This window comes from Tauraco erythrolophus, chromosome 4 (genome assembly GCF_009769465.1).
Source record: "Tauraco erythrolophus isolate bTauEry1 chromosome 4, bTauEry1.pri, whole genome shotgun sequence".
NCBI lineage: Eukaryota > Metazoa > Chordata > Aves > Musophagiformes > Musophagidae > Tauraco > Tauraco erythrolophus.
The window spans coordinates 46,272,365-46,298,660 of NC_141468.1; the positions used below are offsets into that span (position 1 = coordinate 46,272,365).

A 26,296-nucleotide genomic window follows, 5' to 3' on the forward strand; every position below is an offset into this window, starting at 1 on the left:
AAGAACCATACCTGCGCAAAAGAAAGAAAAATCTGATTTCTGAAATTTGGATAAAAGCAAATGATAATGGAAAAAAATCTACTCATAACTGTGGAAAAACATTTTACAGGCTCTGCTTCCCTTTTGCTAATCAGTAACTTTTTATATTGACAAAATACTAGTCCAACAACAGATCCTGGTTCATACAGTCCCTCTGAACTTCAACCGGAGTCCTGCTGTGCAGAACCAATGTCTGTGGCAAACCAACAACTAAAAATTTTTTAAGCTTTTGTTTCAGATTTAGATCACTATGCTAAACTATTCATTATGTAAATACTATCAGTTCAATTTCTCAAATTCATGGGGGAATAAAGAGGTACATGTTAAATTGTACATTTTAAATACTGGCTCATACAAACATAACCAAGCTAATTTTCACTTTTTGGCTTGGATTTATATACATTTATATGAACTAAAATTGTGGTCACCTGCTTTTAAGAATGCCTGTAACACACTTTCCATTTCAGAACCTCTAATTAAGAAATACTGTATACACAACTTGGCTGGAACACACTTTTCTTTCTCCCTTCTCATGCTCAAATTCTGCCACTCTCTTTTTGCCACATGCTTGCCTCTGTTTTTCCAATACAAGTTTTGTTTGTCACGCACTTGTTTTGGAATTGCTTTGGAAAATTAAGGGAAAGTCCAGTCATCTAGTCATTCCAAATTTAAAGCAGTTAACACTTACTGCAACTCAGCCTGGTTTTTTCCAAGATTCTTCAAAAAAGTTTATCTCAGTCTCAGAATTATGAAGAAATCCAAAAGGCTCTATAAACACAATCTCATACACAAGTATGAGCACTGGATACATCATGCATTCATCAGACAAAAAAGAGCAAAAGAAAACGATGATAAAAAATGAACCAATGAATGACATAAAAGAAAATCATATAGGAAACATTACCAAAAAAAAAAGTTTTCTTCATGTTAGGTTATTGACTAAAGTTCTGATGTTCCAGCAGCAAAAGGAATTGAATCTGTTCTAATCTTCTATTTCTTCACCTTATTTACTGTAGTAAATAACGCATAATGATCGATGATGGGAGTAACGAAGCTAAAAACATGAGCTTGGGCACTTGAACATTTAGTAGTTTATTAAAAAAAACTTAATACAACTGATTACATTACTCAGATAAATAATCCACTCCTACACCTCTGTTTAGTGAGCTGCTTATTATTTATCATGTTCCTCAATTCTCTACAGATAGTGTGACCTATGGCCTTAACCAAGAAGAAAATCCACAAAACTGCCTCTTCTAAACTGTAGCTATAGTCAGCCATCATTCCTTATCATCTGCTTTTTTAAAAGATAAGGACATTTGTGATCTTTGTCAAAGTTCTGTAACATATTAAAGGGTAGCCACATACCTTTGAATTTATCTTCAGTTTAGACTTTTTTGTTATTTACAACTTCAGTAAATCCACTTTTTTTAAAATTAAAGAACCCAACCAAGTTTAAAGCAGTTTTCACAGGCACATTTTAAAGGGACAGAAACACATTTTCAGATATATCTTTACCATTCCATCCTGCCACAGTGGTACAAAAGCTATTCTTTGTAACATCACTGCTTCCAAACTAAGGCCTATGACACACAGAACTGAGACACACGAACCAATGCAGAATCTGCACTGATTGAAAAACACAGCTGTACTTCAGCAACCTAGTGGCAAGTCCACTAAACACTCTTGGAAGCGGGAAGCAACACTGACATCCAAAGGTCTCGGAGTCAGCTTGAACATCACTGCATCACATTTGCATACCCACATTTCCCAATACTTCTACATGGAGCCACGTTAGGTCATCATGATTGACTAACCACAAGTTCAGCAGCGCACAAGCACCATCACAGTGCTCCCAGATCGACCCAAGTGGGATCCCACAGAACAACAACAACAATCCTCAACCTAAAATAATAAGCTGTACCAGCTTATAAAAAGCTGTAGGGATGTCTACACTCATGATAGTAGAATAGACAATTAACTGATAGCTTACAACGTAGAGGATTCAGGCTTCAGATCTCAGTTTCCATCTTTCTGAGCCAGCTAAGCAGGACATGCTGAAAGCTTTAGAACATACAAACAACCTCCAAATCTTTCTTAATAAACAGAACACACAAAAAAAATATGAAGAATCAAAAAAGGAAGCAGAATGGTAGCTAGGAATATTTCATGCATGCATAAATACATTAATGTACTCGTTTCTAATTTCTTGGTTTGATTGTCAAACATTCTTGCATCTTATAAAAAATGTAACATGCTATGAGAAGTGGTTTCTAGTGTTTTGCTGCTTAGCAACACCTGTGTTCAAAGAGCCTTGAGGTAAGTTTGACAAAAACTGATCTGACATCTGACGAGCCCCATTTTTTTTTAATTGAAAGGAAGAAGCAAACCCACAAAATGGGATTATATTAAAACACCCATTTATGTTTTAGACTAAAAAAGACTGTCAGATAATGGGATGCTCCTCAGTTTCTGCCTCAGGCTAAAAATAACTTCATTTTGCTGTAAAAATCAACTGCCTGAGGTGTCTTTATTTCATGCAAGGTAATTACAATGCACATCATCCTCAACAGGATGCAAGATATCTTTATGTGCACTTACTTTACAAGTTTTCTTAACTTTTAGATAACTTGCCTTTTTGACAAGCTTTTAAGGTTTCTACGTCTTTCTAGCCACAGAAGTTCATTAAGAAGTATTAAGGACTGTCCTTTTCCAATTCTTTCAATTAGTAACAAGTCAAAAGAGTAGAGAAAAAGGCTGAACAGGAAATTCTTTCACAGATGTGTTAGGAGCAACTAAACTCCAGCTATGCCATTATTCAGAAGGGTCTGAATGCAGGCCCCTAAATATTTGGTTGTCCACTGCAGGACCCCAATTTAATTGTCAAGTATGCTTGAAGTGCCCAATTCCAATATACTTCACTGGAATGCTTTATTAGAGTACGTAGCACACCAAAGACATGCTACTTAAACACTTAGCTGTAGATTTCCAAATCTAAAAAATTATCACATTTCTGAGTTTACTAGAGTATTTAGTGCCTTTGTGAAAAAAAAATGTGGCTTCTTTGTGGAAGAAGTGCTTCATTAATGTAACACCCTTATGATTAGACTTCCAGTAACACTTTGCCATTGCCCACTGTAGTACAAACTTCCCTAACACCCCGTTCTGCAACATCCTTTAGAGTATGATTGCATGCTGTTCCCATCTCATTTTTTTTTCCTCCCCAAAGCAGAAGCCTATGATTTAGTATGCTCAAATGTCATGAACGAAAATGACAAATCCGTAAACTAATAACGTAAGCCCAAAACATATCCTGAAACCTCTTCTCAGCATACTACAGCAGAAATGAATGTAATTTCAAAAAAATGTAAAAAAAAAAAAAAAAAGGCATCGAATACTAATGTAGAACATCTCAATTCAATGTATTTTCACCTTTTTTTCTTAAAGGACAAACCCAAAGGGCAGGTAAAATTTCTCTGTACATTCAGGTTTTTAAATCCTCCCACATTCCAAAATACCCAGATCTTTACTCAAAACAGACTTTACAGAAAACTTGCAATATAAGTATGCAAGAAATTACATTACTATTTACATAAAAGCCTACAACACTCCTGGGGCGGAGAGGGGGAAGAGAAAGATAAGTTTTAGACTTTTTGTTCTAGAGGCAAATGTAGTAGCTACCAGCTTCAGGAAAAATTACTAATCATTAAATGGTACCTCTGAAAAGATAACACTTACTAAACCAGTATGAAGAACAGAGAAGACATGCAGGGAATTTCACTGTGTTCCAGGTTACATGCGCCAAAATTGTGTTTCTACATTCGAAAGAACATGTGCCACATAACATAGGATGAGGAGAGCTAATTGGTTAACTCAGGTATCAGTAAGGTATTGCTAAGTACTGTTGTTTGACCAGTGATCAGTATGACTCTTGGTATTTGGCTTGTTGAAAACATGAAGACTGAAGTCGTGATACTATTTCAGATTGGATCTAGCCTACAAAAATTAATAAGCCACACCAGCACAAGTGAAAAATACACACACTCTGCATCTTGATTTGTTATTCACACTCTGGGACACAGACTACAAGCATAACTGCTGCCAAACTTAGAACGACTATCTTAAAATGCTTTAAGAAAACTAAGGCTAATAACACTGAAATAGTTCTAGCTTGGCAAAGCATTGGTTAATTGATCAATAATAATAATGAATAATTTCTAATTTAACCCGCAAAGATGAAAAAGTTGTTTTATGGAAGAAATTGAGATTATATTTCATATCATTGCCTAGTCTGTTTGTTGCACCTTGGAAGAAATATTCAGATTAAATTAGTTCTAAGAGTTCTGAGAGCAGACTAAGAGTTATTAGAACTCTTTCTAAATGGCTATTCACAGTACATTGTTGTTTAAAGAGCTTTTTTGAAGTTAGGTTTGTTTAATAAGCTGTTTCATGGTACCGGAAAATTAATTAGCTCCTAAATGTTGCAATAAAGGTCATCTTTCATAACCTCAAAAGATCTTGAATAATATATTTATTTTTTAAATTTAGGAAAAACATACCAAACTGAAAGTTTTCATATTCCTGGACAGAAAAACAAATGTTAAAAAAAAAAAGAAAAAGACAGGAGGGTGAGAGAGAAAAGCTGTTTTGTTAAATAAAAAGTTAATGTAGTATAACAGTTTTCTGCTTATTAATATAAGAAAAAGACCTTAATATGCAAATACGTACCATATGTACCTAAACACGGAAGAGGACAAAAAAAGAAAGCCCTGCAAATAACTCATTTCTCCTTTGCTACCATCTAATTTAGCATTCAGTATTAAAAACTCCTCTACCTTTTTAAAATATAAAAGATGTGGGTCAGTTTAATTTCCTTTAGTGCTGCTGGCTTGGAAGTGGATGTAAAACAAGACAAAAAGCACTACGTAAACAATTAAGAAGCTATTTTAAATCACTGACCCATTCAAGAATGAATATCGCATTTGTTTATTTTGCCACCACTTTAATCAATAGCAGCTAACTTCTTATGTAGCCTTTATCCACATACAATTTGTAAACACAAGAGCCTCAGTCTCTACACTTACTAATTTTTACATACAAGCAAAAAAAATTTCAACAGCCATTGACAATACTCAAGTAATTTTCCCCTTTCTCTCCCCAGAACAAAATATAGAAATGAAAAGATATGATATGTAAGAAAAAGAAATGTCAACTTGTTTAAGCTCAAGCCAACTGTTTATCTGGTAGGGCCTGGATACTTCTAGATGGTACAGCACACAAGTTTCTTATCTGAATTACTAAATGAGTAAGAGATTGGCTTTTGGTAACCAAAGAGGACATTACAGAAGAGCAGGTTTTACAAAATTACTTGCTGTTTCATACTGAACAACCACATGTGGTTTCCACTTTAAAGGTCTTTAACAAGCTACTTATTTCAAAAGTTTGCTCTTATTACAAATTCTGGTAAACTAAAAGGAGCTGGTTAGTGAGGTCACCTGAACATGGCTGCATAAGAAGTTGTATGACAAGGATCCAGAACATCTTATTCAAAGTGGTACAACAATCAGGACCTGTATCTCAAACAAAACAGAATCATAGAATGGTTAGGGTTGAAAGGGATCTCAAAGATCATCTGGTTCAACCAACCCCCCTGCCATGGGCAGGGAAACCTTCCACTATACCAGGTTGCCCAAAGCCTCATCCAACCTGGCCTTGAACACTCCAGGGATGGGGCATCCACAACTTCTCTGGGCAACCTGTTCCAGTGCCTCAACACCCTCAGAGTGAAAAATATCTTCCTTAAAAATTTCTAAACGTATTTGGATGAATAACCTACTTCCAAAAGCAAAAGTGTGCAAGGAACATGCGGTGGATACGAACGAATCAGGAATAAAACCCATCATCTTCACATATGGCTCCACAGCAGCTTAAGCCAAGGTTTACATTAGATGAACTATCTTCCTCAACAGATGAGCCACAAAAATCTAAAAGTTCAAGTGATTGCACAGAGTGAGGAAACAGCAGTAGGTTGATGGCTACAAGTGATAAACTGTCAAAAAAGAAGAGAACAGACCAGAGATCCCAGCAAATGAAAGAAAACTGAATTAGAGAATTCCTCTTAACCATTATGACAGCCTTGCTCTAGAATAACTAATGAATATGGATCATGACATGAGGCTAACAGATGCCACATTGAGTTTTCAAGGGGAAGAGGAGGAAATAACAATCATAAAAAGGTGGCTTATCATATATAAGGATTCTTAGAAACGTGGACTTCACTGCCTAATGATTTTTTTGTATGCTAACAGTTTACACGGGTTCAAGGGGAGACTGAATGAGACTTGGCAGACAAATTCATTTTAATTTCTATTTAGTAACCTTCATCGGATGCTGCAAGTCTTCAAGACAAAAACTCCCAAGAGGCTAGAAAACTAATTCACAGGAAACCTGTAAAATTTCTACATTCTTTTTCCTTACTATATGTCTGTTTATGGCCATTGTGGGAGCTGGACACTGAGCTAGGCGGCTCTTACAGTGTACATGGAGGAAAAATTAAGCCAGAGATTTACAAAGCAATTAAATGCACCTTATGTGCATACGGTGGGAAGAGTGGTCCAGATGACTGCAGGTTTCAACTGAAATCTCAGGTGCCTACAAACACTAAACTGCACATTGCATGGAAAATAATTCATAAAATATGCACCAATAACTACATCAGAGAAGTAGGACATGCACAGGCTCCTGTGACTCATAAAAAGAATTAGCAAGGTAAGAAAGTGCTGACAGGAGGAATGGTGAAAGAGAGGAAATCCCAATTGCTACTTGCTTGGCTTCTGCGTACCACTCTGGTCACTGATGTATTTGGCTTAGATACTATAGCCACAGACAAACAGCAGTTATTCCACAACACTTTCTCTGCATCTGAGTGCTGTATGCATTCTGCCCAGCTATCCTGCCGCTGTGCATCAAATCTCACTATAGCACCTCTTATTTCTGCTGAGTAAAGCACACCTAGGTTGCTGCTCTCCCAAAAAAAACAAAAGCATCTTTTCTCCAGTTGTCCCAGGCAGCCACTCAGGCTAGGCTCTTTGCAGCAGTGCACGGCAGAAGACAACAGAGAGACATTTAAAGGAGAGAGGTTCTGACCAAAAGAAGGGAAAGCACTTTCATCGTAAGGACAGTCAAGCACTGGAAAGGTTGCCCAAAGAGGCTGTGCTGTTTTCATCCTCAGAGGTTTTCAAGACCTGACCAGATAAAGCCTTGAGCAAACAGGTTGGATTAAAGACCTCCCGAGGTTCCTTCCAACCTTAATTACACTTAGGTTCAATGTCTACACACAGAAAGCACTCAGTGCTGCCCCAGACCATGCTTCTACAAGTCTCTCACCTACTAAAAAGTCTCTGACTTAGAGGTTCAAAACATTAGTTACCTACATAGGCGTCAAGATCAAGAAAATAAACACTACCTCATTGTTGATGAAGTGCTGCATAACACACCGTGCAAAGCCTGTGCCTAGCACATGTTTTTGGTTTGTATTTTTGTTTGAAGGTGGGTGAGTGTTGAGAGTTAAGATAGGTAAAATGTGCAGTTGACACACTGTTACTGTTTCTCTGGCGGTTTTTTGTTTGTTTGGTGTATTTTGTTTTATTTTTTAAGCTTACATTCATCCAGGATGATGTCCTCATACTAGGCACCAAACCTGGCTACAGTTAAGATGACGTGCTTATTACATGGTAAGACTGCACGATGCAGTAGAATACGACATTTGCAGGCCTGGAGTAAGAAACCTAAGTGTTCCATCCAATCCTTCCTAGTAACACACAAGCAGATCAAATACAGGAAAATCCTGAAATAAAACATCAGGATTGTGGTTTTTATTTTAATTTCCCATGACCTTGTGAAGCACGGGAAATAGTCATCCACCTACGGTCTTCCAATTGGAAAGTCTTTTAAATACACAACTCAAACTCAAAAAAAACCCAAACAACATGGCAGAGAAAAAAACATACATGAGTTAGCATATATGTAATGAATGCGAACTAGATAAAGGTAAGTTTTAAGAAATCAGTACAAATTTGTGTGGAACTGAACATTTGACAGTGACTTTTCCAGAAGTCCCCTGAACACTTCAAGCTACAGGAGGATTTAGAAAACAACTGTGTTCCAGAGATATAATTAAGAACAAAGCACAAAAGGTTATGCCAATAAATATTTTGCATATCAATTCATATGATCATATTTAATTTAGAGTTGAGGTGCCTTTTCTTGTGAAAAAGGAATCTATTTCCCATCAGCTCTTACTGGGATACACAAAAACTACATTTTGACACTGGATTACTTTTTTTTTTTTTTAAGTGACACAGAAAGATCTGCTCAAACTCAGTTGCCATCAGAGATGCCTGAATATTCAACTTGCATAAAGTGAAACTGAAATAGGGTCAAGAGTTGGATGGGTTTTAGGGGGATGTTTTTTGCTTCTCTTGCATAGGAGGTGGAAGGTTATTGGGTTTGGGAGGCTCTGAGGTGTTTTCTTCCTTGGTTCTTTTAAAAGTAACACATCTGGGATATAGTACATTCAAAGCACAAACAGGTTGCTGGAAAGTTATAATGCAGATCTGGAGACATTCTAACATAATTCTCAAATAGTTTATGAATGACTGTGGAAATAAATCCATTCATGGTTTTTACTCCTCTGTATTGTCAGGGGAAGTTACATCTGTGGAACTCAGTGGAGAAGGGTTGTATTTTTCATTTTTTTCCAGCTTTAATTAATAATTTATGAAAGTAGTTTTTATAAATAAAAAATATTGTTATAAAGACACAAGTCACAAATAAATAATACCTCCCAGTCTAGATAGAAATCTCTGACTTTTTATTAAAAATGCCATCTCCTCTCTTTTTGAGGGAGTATTCTTCAGCCTGCTGCTACAGTAGAAAAGTAAAAAATTCATTCTAGACTAATTTACTTTTATCTTTGGAAATTAAGAACTAGAATCAGTGCAGTTTCACTAGCAATAGTCAAACCAGAGTCAAAATGAAGAAATCTAAAATGCATTCAGTCTACGATTTGTTCCTTCTAGTACAGAAACGAACCCAAAAGTCTAATTTTATCTTAAAATATATTTCGTATTTCATAATTTATTCCAATCATCTGCTTCATGATGTGTTCAATAAATGAGTCTCTCAGTAATTAGTTCTGAATTTTCAGGTTTAGGATGAATCACAATCCTCAAAGTCACAAAGGCATTTTGAAGACATGACAACTCCAAAGGTTTTAGAAGCAACAGCTTTGGAGTGCTTCTCCATTTATCCTTCCATTTTTTCAGACTTCAGGGTTTACTCATTAAGTTATTTCCTCCACAGCTATGAATATGAGAACTTACTTTTGAAAACAATGTTACAAATACCTGAGATTGCTATGTAATCCCATTACCTTCAGAAGACAGTTCTAAAAGTGTTACAAGAGATGAGATCACAAAGGTGAACTCAACTGGAGAAAGAACCCAAAGCACTAACTCATTATTTATCATTCAGGGTAGTTTCATTAAAATATTATTAAGTTTTAGAGGTTTACAATATTGTTTAAATATTAAATAGTTAAATATCAAAACACCACAAGTTTTCCACAGAAAATCTATTTTCGTATTACTCTTCCAAAGTATTAATAGCTTCACCCACCTGAAACAATACAACAGAGCAACAAGATGGACTGATCTCTTGCCATCTTTCAAACTGCTTATTATTTTGTCTTGCTGCTTTGGAAAAAGCAAAAGTTTTCTAGCACTTCCACTACCAAAAAGAAACTAGAAAACCCTAAACAATTTCTCTCACATTCAGCTGTATTAACGTACACAGTTTTCATATTAGGGTTTTCTGTACCAGCAATCCCAGAAACTTAGAAAGTTTTCTTCCAGGATGAAGTAGAACCTTTGACTTCATCTCCCTGTAGCATCCTTAAAGTCAAACCAGTTAAATACGGCCCACAGAAGCATGTACTATTATTAGGTGGTGGAATACGGGCTGCATCTTCAGGCTCAAAAGGTCAAAAATCAACATTATAAACTTCCACTGGCAGCCAAGTAAGTGGCATCCCTCAGGGGCTGATATTAGTGCAATATCGACACCTTTACTAACAATCTGAATAATAGGATGGAGAGTCCTCCCAGCAAGTTTGTGGCTGACACCAAACCGGTAGGGACTGGTTAAGAGGCTGGAAGGCAGAGCTGTGATTTGTATCAGCCTCAACAGGCTGAACATGTTCAAAACTTTCCTAGGCAAGACCCTAAGAAACCTGATTAAAATTGGCCCCACTTTGAGCAGGAGATTGAACCAGACAACCTTTTCAGAGATCCCTTCCAATCTGTATTATTGTCATGATTCTGTGCCTATTACAGTGTAATGTATTATACACCAATGCTGAAAAATCTTTAGTACCCATTTATATAAAACAACAATATAGGCATTTTTATAAAACAACAATTAAATATTTTCAGAGCAATTACTTGTTACAGTGAAAATATATACACATTTTGGAAAAAACTGTCAGATAATTAATTTTTAGCCATACTTAGCAGTGTTTCCACTTGAGTGAAATAACTGGTCATATCAACACTTCCCTCCCTTAGCTTTTCAATGAGACTGAAGTCACCTAATTTCCACTCGAAAGGAAGATGCTTCATATGTTTATTTCAGTGTAGAAGTAGACAAATGTCATACAGCTGACAGGCTGTTTCTACTCTCTATCCTACAATACTTTATCTTCCAGATTATCTTGTCTTTTAAGTAGGCTTTAAGAACAAACAACAATGGGACAGACAGTGTTTCAGTCTTAAGTACTATAGAAACAGCCTAGAAAGCACACAACGAAATATTTATCTTCAGCCAACCAACATCTACAATTATTTAGGGTTATTGGCTACATGACAGACTGGTGAGAAAAGGCAGCAACTGGTAAGGCTGAACATTAACAAGTTTTTCAACCACCAATTACCACCTAAACTAAATACTTTTCTTACTTGCTGTAGAATTCAGTAGTCAACAGAAGAGCAAATACTTTACTTACATTGCGTTTATTTTCCACCCAGTAACTGTATTATTTCAGATGACTCACCCCAAAAACAGGAGAGTGAAAAAAACCAACCATACAATAATGTTTTCCAATTATACCTAACTATTAAAAGATCATTTTAAAAACCAAATTTCCCCAAATTACACTTAGACATAAATGCAAAATCGAAAGAACTAGAGGGGAAATTAACAGCTTCTGATACTTTTCCATCCCCATCCTTCCCATTCCAGCACGAATGAATGCTGGAATTAAAAAGTACATAAAAGAATCAGTACTTTCTGGAAGAGTCCTGTGAGTTACAGTCGTAGGTACTGGTCTACAATTTGTTTCTCTATGAAAACAGCCTTATTAAATTCAACAAGAAGAAAGTTATCCATATCACCTCTTGAAGAGAAATTACACGAGTTCCATGTATCGTTTCCACTGGAAAACTACTCCACTGCCCAGTTTTATTCCAAAATAGCATTATCCTTGAGCATAGAGATCCCAGGTTTGGAAGGTGCACACGCAGCGATTTAGAAGTTGCTACAAGGATTCTAGAATTAAAAATTTTCTAGACTTCTAAGTTTATTATGTGATTTATTTGACCAAACAACTTCCCTTACCCAGCTAGGTGTTAGGATATTAAAGCATACTCTCAACCAAAATAAAAACCAAACCCCCACCCCCACAAAAAAAGGCAGGCGGAATATAAGCTTATCATGTGCTAAAAAAAGATGGAAAGAAAAGAAAAAAGAATATACCCTTTGAACAGGCACTGTCCAGAGGCTTGGCCAAAACCAGAATTCACAAAGGCATCAACAGTAAAACAGAATATATGTAAACAGTCTCAATACCATCCTTTTATCAGAATCTGAGGAGGTTTGTGTTGCTTCTTTCACCCTTCCGCATCTGAAGGACCACCATAAACGGAACTGTTAATACGTTGAATGTGTTCACTAGACAAAGGAAGGAGAAGGATGGCCTAACGTATCATGAATGGTCATCTGGGTCAAATAAACTTATTTCAGACTTCCATCATAATACTAATCTCTGTATGCACGGTAAGAGCATCAGTGGTCAGAAATTGGGTTTTTTCCCCAATACTTGGAAAAAACACTTAGAGACATTTTTTCCCCCCCAACATACACTAAAAGAAGCAAGTCGTTTTACAGGAAAATGCACAGAGATGTTAGACAACACAAAGACTCCACCTCATTATTATGAGGAGATGGCTAGAACTGCTCTTTCATTTAACTTAAACCTTAGGTAGAGAATCACTAAGAAAGATACTGCTGAGGGCAAACTTCTTCTAGTAAAAAGAGCCCAACCACCAGTACGGGATTCCACTCCTCTCTTTAGTTTCCACAACTCAGAAAAAGATTTCAGTTCCTTTACAACATACCCACTAATTGCTATGCTTGACACATATGGCATTTAAAGTTTCCTTAAGTTTTTCCAACTGGAACACAGCAACCTTCTGTCAGTCTAAACAACTCAGCACGCTGGACTACTCGAGTAGCAGGAACTCTTTCTTTCCTCACAAGAACGAGCTCACTGCTCCCAGCTTACATACAAAGCTGCAGTTCGGTATCACTCTACCAAGCACCACACATGCAGTGCCTTCTAAAGGGCAGGCAGCCTCCTGGCAGCAAGCCAAGAGCATGGTTTCAAGAAGTCATACCTTTACGGCTGCTAGTAAGAAGACAAGAGTCGAACACAAACTGGCTGAACATCCTACGCAGATTCCACATTTGAATCACTTCTACCTTCTACTCTATCAGTACCTCCAGTATTCCCCACAAACGGGTCAGGAGACTGTTGTGTCTCAAATCTGGCAGCTTCCCGTGCAAAATACACAGATCCCAGTTCTTTACACCTTTTTATGTCATTCATCACCCTGTTATTAACAGAAGAACGCTTCTGAATTAAGATGACTTCCATCTGGTTAGGTGAAAATGTAAACCTGGTCTATAAGCACACATTAAATAAAATGCGCCTATCTAACTGTCCTTCCCAGATGGACCAAGGTTTCAATTATATATATATATATATTTATATATCCCTTTTTAAAAAAGGTAACCACAAAACTAGTTGTTATTCTCCTGGTTGAGGTTCAGAAAAAAAACGTATCCCCAGAGCTATGCCAGCAGAATCCTCCAGTGTAAACAGTTACAAAAGCGAAGCTGCACTTTCACCAGTGCAGCCTGTTTTGCTTGGAGCAGCACAGAAGAATTAGTATAACAATACAAAACATAACTCTCATCCTATATGCGGGTCCTCACAAAGCACTGTCAGTGCAGCGTAATGGGAGCTCCGTGTTTCTTGGACAGATACTAGCGCAGCTGTAAATGAGAAAAATGTTACAAGTAAACTTAAGACCTGCATCAAGTGAATACTCACAAACTGAGAAACGCTTTCTAACATAGCTAAAAACATAAGGTTATAAAGCTTAGTATTTAAAAAAGGAAACTTACATAGCAATGATAATTACATACAATTTAGTTACCTTCCACAACCTGAAGAACTCTTATGAGGCAACAAAACCCAAATCCCACAGCACTTTCAGAGTTACATCAACTTTCAAGATTCAACAAGCTATCAAGAAACGACTTTAGAACCACCAAAAAGGAAAAAAGCTGCAAGTATTTCAGAAGCCATTTTCGAAAGCCATCATTACTTAGATAAGCACTAGTGCTGAGAAGATAAAAACCAGCCTTTACTTCTATCGCAATGGCCTCTAAATACAAAGTGTCACCACTACTCCCAACCTGCCACCATCTGTTTTCGCAGCCTCCCCTACGGCTTCTCTCCTCCACTGACTTCAGTGCAAAATACATTCAAGATATAGAGCTGTTTAAGACGTAGCTCTGTTACCCTCCTATAGAACAGAAGGGAAATTAATCACTAATTAATTAATTATTTTTAATGCCTATTTCAAGATAACTGAGACAACATAAACTTTTACTTTCCTTATGCCACCACTTTTCACATCATCAAAACCTCCAGCTGCACTGTAACTGAAATTAGATCCTACTTCTTTGGGGTAAAAACTGGTTTTGTATTCCATTTTGGCCAGAGAAGCTTCTATGCACTATGTATCCTTTGTGAGTGCATTTTATCGACAGTTACCCATTGTAATTTCAGAGTATCAGAATCTCCTCTTATTGTTCTCCACCACAGTGGCATACTGATCATAAAAGGGAGATGTTTAACATAAAATGGCTACTCCATTCTAGAGAAACACTATTTTCTTGAAAAATAAGACAATAAAACACCCAGTGAAGCTCTAAAAGAACATCTCTTGAAAAGTAATTTTAAAACATACACCACACAGATCTACAAGTGTGCAGTAGCACTTAAATTCAGTGTGTACTACTATCAAGTCACTACGTATAGCATGGTAAAGCTACGCCTAGCATCTGATGAGAAAGACAGCGAGAAACTGGAGTGTTGTAGATTATTCCAACAAGTCACCATCTACATGGCAGCCTTTTGTCCAAGAACTTCAACTGACTGTGTTGAATCAGTGCTTTAAAATATTTTCTCATGAATAAATAGATATATGAGAGACAGTACAAGTAAATATGCTGCAAAACATTGACTGGTGAGTAGTTACTGACATTTGACACTGGAGGCAGTTTTTGAAGCTGTCCACCATCAGGAATTATCTAGTGCTCCCTAGCTAAATAATTCTTAGGAATGCATGTGGCAACAATTAACAACATTTAAGAAACGTGAAATACTGAAAAGAGATAGCTTTGCATAAGTTCATGCCAGTCAAAAATGCAACACTTACCTGTCGTACAAGGTATTATTGGGGAAACTTGCTAGTAGTATCTACGTTTATTAAAATTTGACCTCGAAAATGTAACGGAACACTTAATCGTGAGTTACAGAAGTAATTAGTATAAAGATACAAGAAGTTTCCAAGAAGTGTCAACACATGGTGACAGGCAGCAAAGTTATTAAGCCCTCAGAAATACGGGAATGCGCAAGAACTTGCTTCTCAATGCCTAAATATGTTAACCTTAATAAATTAACCACCCTTAACAATGCAGCAAGAACTAGAGTAGCAAGTTCACACATAAGATCCTAATGGCTGCTGAGCAAGGAACGTGTTTTCCTGGAAAGGAAAGCATATTTTGAGCAATATTTAAACAAACAAACAAAAACCCCAACCACCACCAAACCCATCAAACTAGCAAACCTCAAACCACCTCAACCACTACCAAACCAGCAAACCCCAAACCACATCACCCAAAAGCTACCAAAGGAACACTAGTTCAGAAAACCAGTTCAAAGAACCAGGACGTTAGTCTCAGAGTGAAAAGAAACCCACTACCCAAAAACAAACAAAAAAAAGACGATGACTGGGGATGGCGTATACACGAGAGATCCTTAAAATACAATGTTGTGCAATGCTTGCTGCAATGCACAAAACCATTATTAACCAGGCTATGACTGGTTTACTTAGGGAAGCAGATATACAGCATTTCAAGAGTTCTTACAGAAGCACAGGAGGCAGGTATTTAGGGGGCTTTGTATAAAACAAACCAACCACAATCTAGAAAGCTTGCACGATCTGAAGCCCAAGAACTAAAGAACTCGTTTGCATTTTTCACTTTCCAAAGCAAGAATACCGAAGACCTACACCAAAACACTTGACCTCAAACTAAAGACTATGCAAGTAATCATTCTCAAGAAACACAATTACGAAGATTTCTACTGTTCCTAAAACTAATTCCTCACCTTCAGATACCTTCTTGCATGAAAGTGTCTGCTGTGAAAGTGCCTAGGATGTCACAGAAAAGGGATTAGTGACTTCAGGTATGGAGAACATGATTTCATCTTCTCCTGCTGCTTTAGAAACAAAGATCTTACTTTCTCGTGTTATTTTAATAATCTATAATGTTAATCTTTTTCCTACAGTGATGGTGGTCATCATTGTTAGTGCAAAACCGCAGACTAAAATCCAGCTTTTTTCAAAGTTTCCTGTGGTCTTTGTTATTAACTGCAAAAAAAGCTAAAAACTTAGTTATCATTCTTCTGAATTCCTCTAGGAGTATTATAAATCAACGCCAGATTTTTATACTGGTAGCAAACCACAGAGGACAGTGGTGTTGGCTGATAAAAATATCTTCCTCTGCCTTCACAAAAATGCTCTTTAAACCACTACATTTTTTCCAGTGCAGGAAATTCTTTTGGGTTCCAAACCGAATAATATTTACACCTGAACATCTATTCGGAGCTGATAAATCAGTTTTCTTTCATTGCTATTGTTTTGATCATGCTTTAACAGGCACGTGTCTCGGTTTGATCACGCAACAGCCCTAGAACTTACCCTCTGCCAAGAAGAAGACCTAAAAAAACCCGTCACGGGCCATGACAGGTCTAATTTATTTAGAATAAACGGCACCTCGATTGTTTGGATACCGCACTGTAACGACCACCGTACATCCCTCCGACTGCGTGCAGGGGCCTTCGTGCTTTTCCACGCTGCGCAGGGAGAAAGCTTCGCCACCGGCCCAGGCACGGGCGAGGAGCGCTCCGGAGCTGAGCTCCGGTGTGCCCCGCTGCCCGCCGCCGCGGGCCGAGCCCCCCACCCGCACCGGGCGCGCTCCGGACGACCGAGCCCCCGCCGCCCCCAGCGGCGGCTCAGGTGCGGCGGCGGCCGCCCGCCCCCTCCGCCGCGGGCTCACCTCGGCCGCCGGGATGTTCACCACACCTGTCGACCTCCTCTTCTCCCTCAGCTTCCTCTTCTCGATCTGCCCCTTCCCCTTCCTGGCGCTGGGGCCCGAGCTCTTTCCCTTGGTGGCCAGCTTCTCCTCGCCCTCGGGAGAGCCCGGCGCGGCGGCGGGAGGGGGCTTGGCGGCGGGCTCGGCGCCCCGGGCTGCGGCGAGGGCCGGCGGCGGCTCCTTGGCGGCGGCGGCGCGGCCCGAGGCGGCGCTGGCGAGGCCGACGCAGTTGGCGGCCCCGCCGGCGGGGGGCGCCGCGCGCTCGGGCGGGCCGGCCGGGCCGCCGGGGGGCAGGTTGTTGTTCAGCTCGGCGGGGGCGGCGGCGCCCGCGGGCCTGGCCTCACTGCCGGCGGCTGCCCCCGGGGCCGGCGGCGCTTGCTTCGCCCGCATCTTCTCCCGCTTGGCTTTCCACTCCTCCAGAAAGTCTGTGGTGCTGCCCCCGGCGCTGCGGTAGCCGCCGGTCGCCATGTTCCCGACGGGCCGGACGCCGAGAGCGCCCCACCAGCACCTCTGCCGCCGCCCGCCCTGAGGCGGCTCTGCTGCCGCCCGGAGAAGAGAGGTCCCGGCGGGGCGGGCGGGAGAGACGGGGGCGGGGAGAAAGACTCGGAGAAGCGCAAACACCCTGGAGAGAAACAAAAGGGGAGACGTGAACCGTCCCGTAGCGCTACCCGTCCTTGTCCTGCCGCCTCCCCGGGAAGCCCCCCCGGCCCCCGGGGATGGGTCGGCATCGCCGCCCGTCCTCGCACGCCGGGCGCCCGCGGCTCAGACCGCGCCGCCCAGCTCCGGCGCAGCACCCCGCGCCCGCGGGACTCCCCTCACCCCTCGGCGCGGGGCTGCCCGGAGCCGCCCGCCTCCCCCGCTCGCCGGCGCCCCGACGCCCGCCCGCCCGCCGCGGCCACGACGACCGCGCAGCGCCGTCCCTCGTCCCCGGGGCCGGAGCGTGTGCCATCCCCCCGACACCAGCTTGCCTGCCGGGGAACCGTGTTCCCGCGCGGGGCAGGGCGGAGGCGGCCGGCGCTCACCTCCCGCCCGCCGGGGCCACGGCTCAGGCGCTCCCCAGCGCCGGCGGCACCAGGTGAGCGGCACCGCCTCCCGCCGTCCCGGAAGGAGCGGCGCGGCCCCGAGGCTTCCCGAGCTTCCCCCTCCCTCCCTCCCTTTTCCCCATCGCGGCGCGGACGGAGCCGAAGCCAGGGCGGAAACTGCCGAGGTGGCCTCAACAATGGGGTGAGGGCGAGGAGGCCCCGCCCGGCCCGGTGCGCTGCGCGCCGCGACCTGACGGCGCGCGGTGCCGGCCCGCCGAGGGGTCCCGCCACCTGCCCCGGGCAGCGCCGGCGCGGGAGGGGACACGAACCCCGGCGCTCCCGACGGGCGGCAATGCGGGAGGGAGGCAGGGAGGAGGGGGCGAGGGGCGCCGCGGCCGCGCGAGGAGCGGAGCGGGACACCGACCGCCCTCAGGCCGCGCTCCCGCTTCACCGGCAGCTTTAACGGGCGGCGGGCGGGCGCTGCCCGAGCCCAGCCACGGGGGACCGGAGGAGACGGTCTGGTGTCACACCCCGCCCGGGCCCGCGGGGGGCTCCGCCAAACCCGTCCCGCACCTGCCGGAAAGCCTCCGGTGAGGGGGGCCGAGCAGCCCGCCGCTCCCTGCCGGCAAACCCGGCGCGGGGCCGCCGAACCACGGGGCAGGTGCCCGGGGCTCGGCCCGCGGGGGGAGCGGCCCCGCCGGGGGCCGACGGCAGGGGCAAGGCAAGAAGCGGCGTGTGGAGCCCGGCTTGGCCCGCCCTCCGCTTCGGCTGTCGTTAGGGAAACGGCGCGCTGGGGACGCAGCGCGGTTTGGCCCGAAAACGCGGTGACTGCCGCGGCTCCCGCTTCGTCGTTTAATGGGGTCTGTGCGCGGTGAGAGGGGGCCGAAGTGAACTGCTCCCGCAGCATTATAACGTCCTCTCGTCTGCGGCTTTGGTGGGCAGACCGGAGCTATTCAGCGGAGTTCACTCCCGCAGGCGGAAGGTTGGGAAAGAGCCTGCGTTTTCGTGATGTTACGAGAAACAAGGATTCAAGGGGTTTCCGCCAGTCATGCTGCAAAGGCTTGGAAGACGTCTCGTTGATAAATAAGACAGCCTTCAGTGGGCGAAACTAACTGGGTTAAATATTAGGAAAAAGGCACGTGCAGGGAATGCGATGGGAGTATGCTGTGTCCATTAAATGGTTTGTGTAGGTGATCACACGGCTAAACCTTCACGGAAAACTCAGCTCTTGGTTTTGCTGAGTTCACTGTGTCTTAACAGCACCCTGAAAATCGATCGTGGTATTTTCGGAAATGACTGCTTTCTGTAGATTTGTGGCTTGCTTAATCCTGCTTTATAAGGGGTATGCTGAGGGAAATGAAGGGGTGTATTTGTGTTACCTTTCCAGCAGGCTCAGGACAAGATACAAGCTTACGTCAGTCCATCTAGCCTGAAATTACGTAGCTGGGAGCACGTTCTCACCTTTTTATCACCCTTTTTCTCTCTTTCAGATTCAGTCTGAATTTGTCTGCCTGGTTAACTAAATTCATTAGGAGTTCAGAATACAAACTTTGCAAAAGTTTTTGGTTTCTTTTTACAGGAAAGAAAATATCAACGCTGCAGATACAGGTAAATACCTGTCAAAACGGTGCCCCAAATATCTCGCACTAGGCTCTCTGCACCTTACAGTATAAATAACAGGCTTAGTCCATGTAACCACTTTCACCTTAGATATGTCTCTACCCTGTTCTCTTCCACAGCAGTGGGCACTGTCTCACTCTGCCAACCTTTTCTGCACTTCTGGTGATCATTCATTTACTTGGACTTTTCACTTAACTCATACCTCATTTCTGCTCTGGTTTGGGTTTAGGGTGGGTGTTTCTGGTGTGGAGGTTGGTTTTGAAGGGTGTTGAAATGTTTGTATATATGGAAGTTAAGGTATCAGGATCCTCAGTGCAGATGAAACCTCTTATCTTTCAGGCTAAGGGAAGATCCCCAAACAAAACAGGCTAGTTGTTCTGTGTTATGCTGGAAAGCTGTAAACAGGCAGAAAATTAGATGGTGAAAACATAGTTCTCTATTAGCTCTACTCTTTAATACTCAGCGATACAAAAGTAGTAAAGTTGGTCACATTTCTATTTGCAGATAAAGCGCTTAACAAAAAGATGACCTAACAAAAGTTTTGACTAAGCACTCTTCTGAAAAACGCATTCTTAGCTGTAGAGTTTTTAAGTTAAAAAACTATTTGATTGTATTTTCAGAAAACGCAATTTAGAAAAAGGATCCTTCATGTGAATTCTTGTCTTTCTTTCTCACTCTGTCAATTTTTTCCTTTTATACAATGAAGAGCTTTTCTTGAGAGAATCGTGTAACTGACAACACCAATATTTTGCCCCTCACTATTACACCCCATGAGTAGCACACCTGGCCAAAAATGAGTCATATTAGAAAGCTGCTACTTACAGTATGTTGTGTAAATGGAGAAATAAAGCCATCTATTTTAGTTCTTAGGACACCCTCAGTTCTCCGTTACCCCAGGTCTCCCCAGCTGCTGCCTGGGCCCCTCTCTCTGTGGCAGTCCTTAGCAGCTACCAAGGCTTAGACATGCTCGGCCCACTTTGCATCTTATCTGTCCACCTTTCTTATGTGTAGGAGATGCCATTCCCGGGCCTTAGCTGCATCTAATCATCCAAATTGCTGTAAGAGGTTTTTTTCCTCTCATCTTCTATAAAAAACATTGGGGGGGGGGGGGGGGGGTTAGTGCCAAAAAGGCTTTGTGTTCCTTACAGTCTGTTATATATTAACTGGAGTTATGTTGTGGTGAGTGAGGTTGGGCTTAAGTGCCCAATACAAAAATGCTGACTGTCGGATGTTTGCATCTCAATAAGGTTGTCTGTGCTGGAGAGCTTTCAGGGATTAAGTCCCAAATAGTTTAAGTATCACACTGCATGTTTTCGTCTGCCACAACACTTGCAAACGTTTTTAGAACAGCACTTTTTTCATACCAAAATAATCTTCAGGATATTCTGAAGGCCTAGAAATACAATTCATTTTATTAGCTATGTTTTAAGCTGGCATAATAACAAGGGTCCCTAAGCTTTAAGATACTGGTTTTTATATATTCATTATCATGGAATGAGACTCTCCCCTAGAGGTAAATTTACCATCAGGATTGGGCAGGATGATCTTGATCTCCTTTGCCAGGCAAAACCCAAACACTTCATTTTTCAATTTACAATAAAACCCATCATTTATTCTTAAAGTCGTGAGGAAATGAAGTGCCTTTTGGGGTTGGGCACTTTAAAGCTGGTTCCTTTTTGAAGGGTTGCAAGCTGTTTAAGATTTTTGTAACTTCTTTTAAAGATTCAACCAAATTATGAAGCCTTATTAAGGTTCTGTGTACAAGTTTATCTGAGACATAATATTTTCTGAAGTAGCAGTTTTCAAGGGCTGCAAAATAAAATAGTGTACACGATAACATATTATTGGCTGAGGAAATGAAGGACAACATCCAAACTCCTGCCCAATGTCTGTTCCCTTGTTACCGTTGGGCTCCAAGCTTAGCAAACATTTGTTACACCCACTGGTGCTGGTGTCCTCTCCACTGAAACATTCCTCTTGCACTCTTCAGCATCTCTGGAAGGCTCTGTCCAAAGCCTCTGGCGGGATGCCTGTATTTGCCTGCCTGTTTCTTAAACATGCGTACTCTTCCCTCTGCTCTGGACTTCACCCCTCCTCTGCCTGTCTTACCTGAACTTCCATGAAACTCTTCCACTTAATGCACCTATCTATTGCTTCCCATATCACATCCCCTTTGAAGTCCATTCATTCAGCTTTCTTTGTGTTTCTTCTCCCACTACAAACTCTTTCAGTCACATACTTGTTCTACCTGCTTTATCGCTCGTGCTTTATTAAACTAGGTTTATTAAGCTCGCTCTGGTGCTGACCCATTAAATCTTCCCTCTCTGGTGCTTTAAATTTCACCTGCTGGATGACCCTCACACCCATCACTGTGTACCCTCAACTGACCTATCTACCTACTTACTTCTGCACTGTACTTCCATAAATGCAGTTGCTTAAAATTGCTATGACTCAGTGAAATCTTACTGCCATCTTTTCGTAGAAATATCTGTTCCTCTTTGTATCTATAGAATTTCAAAAACCTCACTTCAGACCTTTCACATGAAGTCTCTTACCATAATTTCCCTTTAACCCTCCTGTAAAATCCCTACCTATGCTCCATGACATTTCTAATGTCAAATCTCCCCCTAAAAGTTAAATAATCCTCGAACATAGCACTACTATCCCTCTTGACTCTTCCTTTTAACCTTTTCTTACTAATGCTTTCCAAGCCAATGCTCTGCTGTCCTGCAGCAATACTCCTCTCCTCTCTCCAGCCACTCATGCTGCCTTAGACCACGTGCCTAGGACAAGACAAAACCTACTGAAACATACTTTGAGTGTCTTCCTCTTGTGCTCCTTTGTTATTCTCAGTTACATTGCTAACAGAACATTTAATATCTCTGTCGGAGATGGTCAAAAGAGTTTAAAAAAGTAGGCAGTGCTCCATAGTCTTGACCACTGGCCTCTTTCCCATGCCTTCAGAAAGCATTCTGAAATTTGCAGCGCATCCCAGTGAAGGTGTGAAGCTGGGAAGGGTAACATGGAGATTCTGGTAGCCTCATTTCTGGACAGTGAAGTGACTGCATGTTTTGTCTCTTATCAACTTCCTTTTTTTTAAGTATGTAGAGGGAGGTTTTATTTCTGTTTACATCTGTACTGTTTGCTTTTCAAATTCTCTCTTAATCTTTGGTTTATCTTTTCTTACCTACCATATTCTGTTATCGCTTGGTCTTCGTTGGTTTTGCATTTTTGTCTAAATGCAGATAAACTGCTATCCCTTGCAATTTAATACCACTTTCTGCTACTTCTGAGCTGTACCGCTATCTAAATCTAAGAGGCTTAGCCTATCATCATGGATTTTTATTTCCTTTTCTTCCAGGAATTAATTCAATTATTCTTTTTTTCCCCTCACTGGAGCTTAGCATCACAGCACTAACCTTCTGGCAAGGTTTTCCTCTGTAAGGTTTTAACAATTAATTTTGTTCTAGCCACTGTAGTCAGTGGTTTAACTGGATTACTTTCTTATGACTTGTGCCTGGAAGCTCATACAAATCTGACAATTCCACTTTTACTGAAATATCAATTTTATCCTATTTGCTGTGCTACTGAATTGGATGCTTAAAACTTTTTTTTTCAAGTGCTAGGGCCTGATTTGAAATTTGGCGTGTAAATACAACAGAGCTTTGTGAAACAGCTGGATTTATCAAGAGGTATTAGCATTCAAAATCAATCCTAGAGTCCATCTTGTAGCCTGATTTGAATGATACCATACCAAACAATACCATTCTTGAACTCTGCTATCATTCGACCAAAAATAACTATGTAGTTTCTTTGAACTAGTTTGGTTTGACAGACAAACCAGTATTGTTTCTTGCAGCAAAGTTCTTCATCGTCATCCTGCTGATGGAGGAGTGCAGTGTGAAAAGGAAAAAACCCAAACTTACAGAAAGAAGTTTGCTTGATTTTTCAAGCATTTAATCTTATAGTGTGAGAAATTAATGCAGAGATTGCCATCTGTCTCCAGCTGGCAGCTGGATGAGAAATGACAGTGGGGATGGGAATGGATTCAGTATTTGTGCAGATGACTTCAAAGACGTGAGGAGAATGTTTTCTGCCACAGTTCACAATCTTGCTCTGTGACATGATCTATTGCTGTTTCTTATGTTGTGCATCATATAAGGGTACAGAGCGATGACTCGGCTGATTTTACTCCTCCTTGCTATTTATGATGAAGTTGAGTCAGCATAGCTTTGAAACAGTTTATTGAGCAACCATGCTATCTGTTTTTTTCTGCCCAAGTAGGGACTCTCTAGGGCCAGATTTGAGCAGTGAAACAGGTAAGTGTGCCCTAGAGCAACCTGTTGAGGAGTAGAGATGAAAAACAGACATGGAGTCAAAACGTTACGCAGTGAGGTATTAGAAGGTAGAGAAAAAAACCAAGACTGACAAGCCTCCCAGTGCTTGGGAGAGAAGGGAAGAAAAGGTGGATGCTATATGTCAGGCTATAGATATGTTTGAGGACCGGTTTGCAAAAGGCATAGAAGCAAATCCCCTGATAGCGAATCAGTAGGGCCAGAATATGATCATGATACAAAAGAAGAACTTGGAGGAGACGGTTCTTCCATTATGGCCCCCATTTTTGTGTTCACTGTGAAGGAACCTAGGGAGCATCTTGCAGTGGAGCTCTTCGTTATGGAGGATCCATCAAAATCAAAGTATTGGAAAGAAACAGAACAAATTGAGAAAGTGAAAAAAAACCCAAATTGTCAAACTGAGTGGCAATGATAAAGTGGCAAATGAATTCAGTGTAGATAAATGTAAAGTGACTTATGTTGGGGAAAATTTTCTAAGGGCACAAGCTATCTAGACATACTTGAGCAGGACTGAGTCTGTCAAGCTAAACTGCTCCTGCAGGACATCCGTGCTGCCTCACAGTAAGAATACCAGGGAGCCTAATGTGGAGGAGTTGGATTTGTCCGTACACTGGCTTATTAGTCCAGCCTCTACACTTGCCCTTTTGGGAAGAAACTACTTTCAAAACAGAGGTGTTCTGCTCTTTTTGCATTCCTCCACCAGAGAGAGAGAGCTCATGTAGTCTTCCAGATGTAAGCTAGTCTTGGGTGTTTTTTGGGGCATGGCTGTGCCACGTTGTCCTCTAGACTCCTGAGTTCTGAGGGATACCCTGCGTGGGCAACTGGGCTGCCACCATCTTAGCTAGTGGGGGAGCTGCCAGGTTATCAAGCTGATGTGCTGCCTAAGATACTGTCTGTCACCTCAGTAATGGCGAGCTGACTGTACCTATCCATGGGACAGAAGTAATATCGTACGTTTAAGTTACCCTTAAGATAACCTTCAGTTATCTGAATAACACCACCCTTGTTGCTTTTTCTATTTTGTGCGTTTCCAGCACCTCCAGAGCCTATTCATTCTTCTTAAAGACAGCATCCTCTGACCATACTCACCTCTATACAGCTAACTCTCATTACAGTTTAAAACATTGTTGAACAGATTTTGGTCCACCACAAAGACAATTTGGTTCCTGTCCTTCTGTATCTCCAAATGTAGGCACACAAACAAATAATTAGAAACCAAATCCAGTGGTTACTGGCTCACCGTCAGTCTGTGTCTTGTCAGTACTGGTTACAATTCATAACCTTTCAATGGCTTTTTTTTTTTTTTTAAATTAACAGCCCTCTAGCTCTTCATAATTATTTTAATTTGTTGAAAGACCAATACAAAGTTAGTAAAAGAGAACTAGGTCTCTCGATTCCCCCTGTGTATCTTTAAGTTGTTGTACCTGCATCCTTTTGATCTAACCTCATGCAGGTGACGAGCTGCACACAGTAGAAAAGTGCAGTGGGCACAAAACTATGTCCCAAAAGAATCATAGTTAGGGCTGACGGATCTCCTCGGAGAGCTGACTAAGAAACTTGGCCTTCGCTGAAATGCAGTAGGTGATGCATGCAGAATTTAGTGTGATGGCTTTTTACAGCGCTTTGTTTCGGCTATCTGTTCATTTGGCGATTATTTTTCTCCTGCACCACAGTATTCCTGCAGCCTACTGCGTTTCCTATGACGGACCATAACAAAGTTGCCTGGTAAAAGGAATCAGGCAGATATTTCAGGAATTTAGTACTGATTATTAGTAGCAATCATTTGGAAGTGTCCAAAACAAACACAAACAGCAATCAGTCAATTCCTGTGACATATCAGTGAGTTCAAGCAGAGGGGGGGAAAGCACTTGCAAGAGTTCAGAGTCAGTGTGCATGAAACCAGACAGACTGCAAAGGGAGAGGATAGCTTCAAAAACATAAAAAATAAAATATACTTCCTATGGTTCAAATTCAGTCGATATTTTATATTATGGAATTTATTTCAATGATACATGGTCATGCTGTAAACATCTAGGATGAAAGCTTGGGACTGAATTTTTGTGTGAACAGTTGGAACAAAATCTATGTGCCTATATTGTAACAATGTTGTATAAACAAATGTGGACAATGCTTGAAATCTAACTTTGTGCTTTGCTCATAATATACATTATTTGCTGTTTCAAGCTGAAAACTGCCAAGGTATGTAAGATGAAAAGCTTTAAATACATATTAAAAAGATATTTTAAGGTAAAAAGTTACTTGAAAGAGGACAAGCTGCATACTTCATCCTTTGCGTATGGGCAAATCCACAGCCAATGCTCAGTTTATACTATATATTCCCAGATTAGCCATTAGGAGCCAATAGGCCTCACCTTCTCTATTTGCTTTATTGTTGGACACTCAAAAAGGGATGGAAGGAAACGGATTAAGAAACAGTGAATGGCTGTTTGCCTGCAAACACCTCGATGGGTTGAA

At 41.5% G+C, this 26,296-nt stretch overlaps 1 protein-coding gene across 2 annotated transcripts in view; it reads right to left on the reverse strand.

The window, feature by feature from the left end:
• Positions 1 to 17,292, reverse strand: part of PAWR (pro-apoptotic WT1 regulator) — a 78,810-nt gene extending 61,518 nt beyond the window's left edge. The window contains exons 1-2 of one of the 2 annotated variants that reach the window (XM_086610548.1): positions 17,050 to 17,292; positions 16,789 to 16,965 (exon numbers count right to left, since the gene is read on the reverse strand). In XM_086610548.1, the coding sequence (XP_086466674.1) occupies positions 16,789 to 16,965; positions 17,050 to 17,292 (420 nt within the window). Of the gene's footprint in view, positions 1 to 16,788 lie in introns of both variants that reach the window. The other variant, XM_086610547.1, reaches the window with a different exon arrangement.
• Between the last annotated feature and the right edge of the window lie 9,004 nt (positions 17,293 to 26,296).